At 42.9% G+C, this 8,223-nt stretch overlaps 1 protein-coding gene and 2 non-coding genes across 3 annotated transcripts; all 3 read left to right on the top strand.

The window, feature by feature from the left end:
* The first annotated feature begins 402 nt into the window (after positions 1-402).
* Positions 403-7,758, top strand: ATP5F1B (ATP synthase F1 subunit beta). Its single transcript, XM_032210247.1, has 10 exons — positions 403-606; positions 2,200-2,382; positions 2,935-3,109; positions 3,574-3,695; positions 3,955-4,139; positions 4,618-4,776; positions 4,942-5,064; positions 5,296-5,508; positions 5,754-5,955; positions 6,945-7,758. Exons 1-10 carry the CDS (start codon positions 474-476, stop codon positions 7,040-7,042), a joined length of 1,593 nt encoding a protein of 530 aa, XP_032066138.1. The 5' UTR covers positions 403-473; the 3' UTR covers positions 7,043-7,758.
* LOC116505122 lies at positions 2,425-2,496 on the top strand. Its single transcript, XR_004254904.1, has one exon. It is a non-coding gene; the product is annotated as a small nucleolar RNA SNORD59 (small nucleolar RNA).
* LOC116505120 lies at positions 3,815-3,887 on the top strand. The gene has a single exon (XR_004254903.1). It is a non-coding gene; the product is annotated as a small nucleolar RNA SNORD59 (small nucleolar RNA).
* Positions 7,759-8,223: the final 465 nt, after the last annotated feature.

Here is an 8,223-nt window from a genome sequence, read left to right as displayed (position 1 = left end):
ACACAAGGACAAACCTAGGGCATCTGTTCTGCCTTCAGTCTAGAAAAGAGCGCTAGCTCTTTTACATTCCTAATCGCTTTTTTCTATTCAATTGGTAGAAGTTCCTTTAGAGGCGTGGCTTGTAACATCTGTTCAATTAATAAGCAGGATTTCTTTGAAATGCATCGATGCCCTCCAATAACGAGAGGCCCTTAGCGAAGCGCGTAGCTCCCGCCCAGGAAGCTTTTTAGTATTGGGAGAGCGCAGCATGTGCCACAGCTCCGCCCTTAGACGCCTGAGCGAAGCAGAGGGAGTTTTTAAGCCTTTTCCAATCAGCAAGTCCTCAAGCGCGTGAGTGACAGTAGGGTACCCAATGAGATTTTAAGAAAGACAAGGCTATTGACCAATTCGGATCCAGAATTGATTTTGCGAGCCCTTTAGAAGCCGATCTGAGTCGGCGGTAGGGCTGCTCTTCCACTTCGCCGGTGGCAGACATGTTGGGGCTCGCGAGTCGCTGCTGCGCCTCTTCGGCCTCCTTTTTGCTGAGGGGAGCGCGGGGCGCGTCGAGTCCCCTCAAGGACCTGCTGCAGCTGCGGAGCGGTGCGGTTGCCGCTGCCGCCGAAGCCCGTAAGTGGGTGGCCGAAGCCACAGAAGGAGCTCGAGGGCGGGGTCACCTTGCGGCCTAGCGCTGGGTGGGGGTGGGGAGAACCGGCCGTTCGGAACGGTCCTAGAAAAAGGCACCTGCACCAAGGGTGTCGCTCGGCCCGGATGGGGGGCTGGCCTTAATCCTGCCGAGGCCTCTCCTCGGAGAAGGGGAGCGGGGAGAGAAGCAGACTTCGGCTGCGTTCTCCCGGCTAAGCGAGCCAGGCGTTTGGCCTGGGAGAAACCCCAGCAGGACACGCGGGGCTTTGATTCGGTGTCTATGACGGCGGGACGGCGCGTCGCCCTTCCTCTGCAGAAACCCCGATGCCCAACCCCGGTCGTTGCTTACGTGTCAGCGGCCGCATAGATGGGGGTTTGCGCCACCTTAATCGGCTTTTGCCCACCCCGTTAGATACGGTTTCTGGCCTTTTCTGCATGGGCGAGGAAGGCACTTCGCTGCGGCTGTTCTTAGCTGGGGGGGGGGGCGAGCTGTGGCGATACAGCCCCTGCTTTCGTGTAAGACGATCTGTGGACGATGACGGTCGCATCGGAAGCGAGCGAGGAGGAAGACGACGACCTGGGAGCACGGATCTTGCTCGATCGGCTCCTTTGCCTAGGACAAACATGGCGCCCGTCGGCACTTAGAGGGCATGAGAGGAAGCATTGCGGAACGCGCTCGGATCCTGCACGCCGCTTGTCATCCCCTTCCTCTGTGGCTGTGGTGGCGAAGGTGGGAAGAAAGGCGCAGCAGAATGGGCCAAGCAGGATAAAAGAGGATTCCCGCTGGTTCGCTGGGATCTAGGCACGAACCTCCTTCATGTGGTGCACATAGAGACTGTTTTAAATTGCGCTGACAGGATTCAGGAAGGTTTTGCGAGAACTAATGCTTCATCGGCTAGGAGCAGAAAAACGAATTTTAGGCGGATGCTTGTTAGGGTCATAGGTTTCATGAGTTTGGGGGAATAAAGATCTTTAGTATACCTTGACTGGAGTATTTACAATCCAGACTTTGTGAGGAAGAAATTATTTTATCAGTAATTCGATGGTAGTGAGTCAGAGAGCTATTCAGGCATCTGCATTTTGATTTTTTTCAGAGCCTATTATTGGTCTGTGAGAATTCCAGTTGTGATAAGGGAGTGATGGTTATTGATCTCTCCTGGCTGACCATTGCAAAAGCCTGGCCTTCTATATAGCTCATACAGGGTCTCATAAAAGTTATTTCTAAGCTTTTCTTTAAAAGCTTGGCACTAATGTATTCTTAGAATGAAATCCCTTCAAAACATTATGGAAAACCTAAGACTCATTTTCCTCCAGAGTTCTGTATTTGACGAAAAATATATCTGACTGGATTGCTGCTTTGAGTAATTTTATATAATTGGCAGAATTCTTTATAAAATGTATGCTGCCCAACTCATGACAACTCTGGGAATGAAACTACAAACAATTGAAATTATCTTGGAAAGAGGAGAATCTCAATCTTACATCTTTTTCGGGAAGTAGGGGTGTTTATACATTACTGATTGTGAAGATGTATAATTAAGCATCTAATTTGCCTGCTGATTGTACTTTCTTTTGTAGGCCGGAACTATGCTGCACAAACATCTCCTGCAGCTAAAGCTGGAGCCGCCACTGGACATATTGTGGCAGTCATTGGTGCTGTGGTTGATGTCCAGTTCGATGACGCCCTGCCACCAATCCTCAATGCTCTTGAGGTGCAAGGCAGGGATACACGCTTGGTGCTAGAAGTGGCTCAGCATTTAGGTAAATGTCATTGATCAACCTGGCTTTCATTCTATTAATGCTCCTTGTGATGATAAATAAAAATGACTTTCGTTCTTCTGAACCTAATGAAGTCATATTTATGATCTGAAAAGGAAGTCTTTTAATCAGAAAACGTTTGGTTCTGAGGCCAAGTAGGCTAGCATCATTGATTGATATTGTGGACCAGTCTTAAGCTTTGATGAGACTCCTGTTATGTTTCCAGGTTCCGTATGTCTCCGAAGCTCTCCAATAAAAGAATACTTAACATTTTGCATGTCTAATTGGGCATTCGATTCCAGTGAATTATTTTTCCAAAATTATTTCTGTTAATTTTTTGACTGCATGAACTTTGTGGATCTCTAGAGCTGGTATTACCTACATAATAAAAGGCACATTTTTATAAACAACCTTCTACCAACTTTCCTAGAAGCTATTTGGATTCTTTATTTTTACACATTGGTAAAAAATAACTTTTGAAATTACAGTACATTTCTGTTGCTCAAGCATTATTTCAGAGTAAAGGCAGCTTCTGTTCTATTTCTTCTATTGCAGGTGAGAATACTGTTCGTACCATTGCTATGGATGGTACTGAAGGTTTGGTGAGAGGCCAAAAGGTGTTGGATTCTGGAACACCAATCAGAATTCCTGTAGGACCTGAAACCCTTGGCAGAATCATGAATGTGATTGGAGAGCCAATAGATGAAAGAGGGCCAATAAAGACCAAGCAGTAAGCACAAATTTGGGGGAAGACAGTGAGGCAACCATCATTCATTATTTGGATGGCCTTATTTACCTGGTATTCCTTTCCACTAGAAAACTATATTTCAAGCATAAAATCCTGTCAGTGAAATAGAAAAGGAGAGACAACATGTGTACCCACTAATTTCCATGCCATTTCCTAAATGTCTGAAGGGGCAAGAAAACTTAATTTTGCACATATGTGGTACCTGAATTATCTAGCTAACTGGGGAAAATGGTCTAAGATGAGTCCTAGTGGATGGTCAATCAAAATGGTGAGTTAGTACATAGTTGCAGTTGACGAGAATATTCCATATTAGGGATAATTTAAAAAATATGCCAACATTAATATGAAATATGACACTGAACTATATGTCTACATTAAGGGAACTGTATAGTTTTGGTCATCTTGGAAAAAGATATACTTAACATATGACCAATCACTTTTTTCAGGTTTGCTGCTATTCATGCTGAAGCACCTGAGTTTGTGGAAATGAGTGTTGAACAGGAAATCCTTGTGACTGGCATTAAAGTTGTGGACCTTCTTGCCCCATATGCAAAGGGTGGTAAAATTGGTAAGTTAAGTGAGGTAGAAGGGTGATCCGTTGTGTTTCTGCAGCTTCCTTGCCATAGCATGGACTTTAAATCATTAGCAGTCTCAGTGTTTTACATACAACTGATGTTGGCTGTCTTTCCTTCACTGATGAGCAAAACTCATTGACTTTCGTTCTTCTGATATTGCTGAAGCAATTCATCCTCTGAGAAGGAAAATGGGAGATTGAAGAGGAGCTCCTAATCATTCTCTGGTACTGAAACAGCTTTTTTCTTCTTCAGGTCTGTTTGGTGGTGCTGGTGTAGGCAAGACTGTATTGATCATGGAGCTGATCAACAACGTTGCCAAAGCTCATGGTGGCTACTCAGTATTTGCTGGTGTTGGAGAAAGAACCCGTGAAGGGAACGATTTGTACCATGAAATGATAGAGTCTGGTGTCATCAACTTGAAAGATACCACATCCAAGGTGAGCAAACAAGTCAGGGTTTTAGCTGTGGCCCTAACCTTCAAAAGTGTGATGTGGGTTGGCTTAATCTGCTGCCTTGCTTGCACCAGAAATTGGCCATTATTCTTGAGGGCATGCAGTTTTGAATTTCCGCTCTTGATGTTCATGTGTTGACAATACCAGAAAAAAATTCAAGGACTGAAAGGATTTCTAGTTCATCAGGAATATTTTGAACAAAATATGAAGTGTACATATATTAGATAGTCGCTTTATGAAAGAATTACATAGACTGGAAGAAAAGTATATTATTAGAAGTAAATCCCATTAAGTTTCAAAAAGACATTAGAGTTGGTAGGATAATAAATCAACTAGGATATTTCTGGGTATGTATCATAATACACCAATTTATTGCAATGGAGCAGGAAATTTTTAGCCATACGCTAATGAAATGGGACAATTAATATTTTGTGTAATTTTAAGTTTCTTTGCTCTCCCATAGGTTGCTCTCGTTTATGGACAGATGAATGAGCCACCTGGTGCTCGTGCCAGAGTTGCTTTGACAGGCTTGACTGTTGCTGAATATTTCAGAGATCAGGAGGGTCAAGACGTGCTGCTCTTCATTGATAACATCTTCCGTTTCACACAGGCTGGATCTGAAGTAAGCTTTAAACCAACTTGTCAGTCAAAGGAGAACATTTTTATAATAAAATTGGGATCTTCCCAAATTGTGGGCAGGGGAAGCGTAGATGCCTTGTCTGAGACTTTCTGTATCATAAAAGAAGCAACCTTGGCAACTGCAGAAGACTTTAATCTTCTCTTCCAGGTATCCGCTTTGCTGGGTAGAATCCCCTCAGCTGTGGGTTACCAACCTACTTTAGCTACTGATATGGGTACCATGCAGGAGAGGATCACAACAACGAGAAAGGGATCTATCACCTCTGTGCAGGTAATTTGGTATAAATGTTGTTTCTCCAATTATATTTTCTACCAATTCAGGGTGTACTATGTTACTGTCTCTTTTATGGAAGGCAATTTTATTATTCATCTCCATTCCCTATGTGGGATCTGATGGAATTGCTTCCCTGCTATATAAATAGCTACACAAAGTTACTGATGGTTAGCATTAAAACTGTCTATACAACTGGACTGTTAATGTAGTAAATCATCTTTTTCCAAGGCCATCTATGTACCAGCTGATGACTTGACAGATCCAGCTCCTGCGACCACATTTGCCCACTTGGACGCCACCACTGTGCTGTCTCGTGCCATTGCAGAGCTGGGCATTTACCCAGCTGTAGATCCTCTGGACTCTACTTCACGTATCATGGATCCTAATATTGTGGGACAGGAGCATTATGATGTGGCCCGTGGGGTGCAAAAGATCTTGCAGGTGAATTGGGTGTGTGTGTGGTGTGTGTGAAAACCATAGAATTCAAACTTATGAATTAGTAAATACTTTTTTGTATTCTTTTTAATTGTGTGTGTATAATATGAATACATTTTTATAGCAAGTATAATACTGCAAGCCAGCAGCAAAGCTGCTTGGAAGAGGCAAATGTAGATAGGATGACAAGTGGCTTGATCCACTCCACGGTGCCCTTGCTGTCTCAACTCACCTGCAGGTTTCCTCTCTAGGACTACAAGTCCCTCCAAGACATTATCGCCATTTTGGGTATGGATGAATTATCTGAAGAGGATAAGCTGACAGTGGCACGTGCCCGTAAAATCCAGAAATTTTTGTCCCAGCCCTTCCAGGTGGCTGAGGTTTTTACTGGCTATCCAGGCAAGCTGGTGCCTCTGAAAGAAACGATCAAAGGATTCCATCAGATTCTGATAGGTATGTATGGCAACTGGAACTGGAACCCCCTGAAGCTAATGGCCGCCTTGTTGCCATCTTTTCTCATGGCTAATTTTCCCTATTCTAGTCACAAGGTATCTACTGAACTACAATCTAATTGCTTTCCAGATGTAATGTAGGCTGTTTTCCCAAATAATGGTCTAGTGATTAGTGTCAACATTTTTCCATTCAAACCTAGGAAAAGAATAGCCATCTGTAATGAAACTACAAAGAATTACAGGTAGTCCTCAATTAACAAGTTCACTGAACACTGTTTTTTAGTGACAGTTTGAAATTATGACAGTGCTGAACAAGTGACTGGTCATTGAAAGTCTAAGGATGTGATTATGATGCAGGCATTTGGCAGCCAGTTTGCGATTAATGATGGTTGCAGCAGCTTGCAATCATGTGATCACTTTTTGCAACCTTTCCAGCCAGCTTCCCACAAGCAAAGTCAATTGGGGAAAGGCGGCAAAGAAGGTCATCCCAAGTTGATGCTTTTTCTCCTGAGGAGCCCAGCTAAGGAGTACAAGGTCCCAAGTATCTTGTACTCTGCTCTGGGTACATATGTCCACAGCAGCCATCCCCAACCTCGCCATGCTCTGCCTGCCACAGCCACGTGTCCACCAAACTGCTTGCAAACTGCCTGAGACTTGCAGGTAGTTTTACTATTGGAAACTGGCAAAATGTTTTGAGGAGGTCCTCATTTAATGACTCACAAATCTTCACAAAGATGGCAGCAGGAATTACTGGGTTTGCCATTAAGGGATGTGGTCACATAATGTTGTGCTTTTATAATAGCATTACTTAGCAATGGAAATTCCATTCCCAGTTATCATTAAGGAAGGGCTATCTGTACAGTTAAACCATGGTGCTCAGCTACTATTTGTTATTTAGATCTTGATAGAATGGGCAAAAAGGGCATGTAGTTGTGATCTGTTTCTTCCTAACAATTTTACTGATTCCAGTTTTTGACTTTGTCTCTGCAGGAGAATATGACCATCTCCCAGAACAGGCTTTCTATATGGTGGGGCCCATTGAGGAAGCCGTGGCCAAGGCTGATAAGTTAGCTGAAGAACACTCATGAGTTTACCTTTGAGGCAAACCTTGTATGCTTTCAAGTGTCCAGTGGTTCACTTTGTCCCACCTCACAGTTCTTGAAACTCTTGGAAATTTCTTGAAAATATTTAAACGTTTCCAATAAACGGTCTGGTGCGATTATAAAAGTAGTTAATGATACTGTTGCGGCAAGAAGAGAAGCTATAGCTTTGAAATAGACCAAATTTGTTCATTCTGGGTTCACTGACCAAGAGTAAGGCATTCTCGCTGACTATATTGGAAAGCAATGTTGTGCTGCTTAATTCCAATGTGATTGCCCAGAATATTCCACAGAGAGAATTGATGTGAACTGGTTTGATGCAGAAAATCCTTCTACACTGTAAAGATCATTAAGTACTGACAGTTACTGATTCCTTCTTCTAAGCATTTGGCAAATAAGGCAGATTAGCATAGTTAATATGCTGGCCTATAGCCAGCCATTCAGGCAGGCTGAGATTCCTTGGACAGCAGTCCAGAAATGCCTCTGAATATTCTAGATAGTGTGCATTTAAATTTTGATCTCCCAGAACAGGCATGTTTGCTATGAATTTCAAAACACTGTTCAGTTTTTTGTAGGCACCTTCACCCAGGCTTTGGTTAAGTAAGTGCCATGTTCTCTAATGCAATGGAATGGATGCAACTTGGAAGGTTGGAATGGGAAGATTTTGACTGCATAAATCTTTGAATAGACCATTATTGAAAGAATGCTCAAATGTTGTTAAATCTTAATCCTAAAACAGAATCTATAGATTCATCCACACTCAAACCCTCTGTGTTTCCACAACTTTGTATCAAGTCACAACACTGCCTATTAGGTTTTAGTTTAATGTATCGTATGACTCCCAGTGATGTCGTTGCCATGTATAAACAGTTTGTCATCAGACACTCATTTTAAAGGCGTTATGCCTTGATGCTCCAAGAAAGAATAGAAATCGATAACTTGCTGTAAAAGGAAAGTAATTGGGATTAATTGGCTAAGGCTCAGGGGATAAGTAATTTAGTATCAATTTCTCAAGCTTATTGCTCTGTTTATGTCTGGCAACTTTGTGTTACAGAATCTCCTGATACCTTTTCAAAAACACAAAACAAGTCAATTTGGCAGAGGTTAGTTGCAATGAAGAGATCTAAAGCAAGTCGGGCTTTTATTTAAAAAAAGACTTTCAGAGGGTC

Source organism: Thamnophis elegans, chromosome 2, assembly GCF_009769535.1.
Source record: "Thamnophis elegans isolate rThaEle1 chromosome 2, rThaEle1.pri, whole genome shotgun sequence".
Lineage (NCBI taxonomy): Eukaryota > Metazoa > Chordata > Lepidosauria > Squamata > Colubridae > Thamnophis > Thamnophis elegans.
Note: the sequence above shows the minus strand (reverse complement) of the source record. Positions and strands in the feature narration are given on the sequence as shown.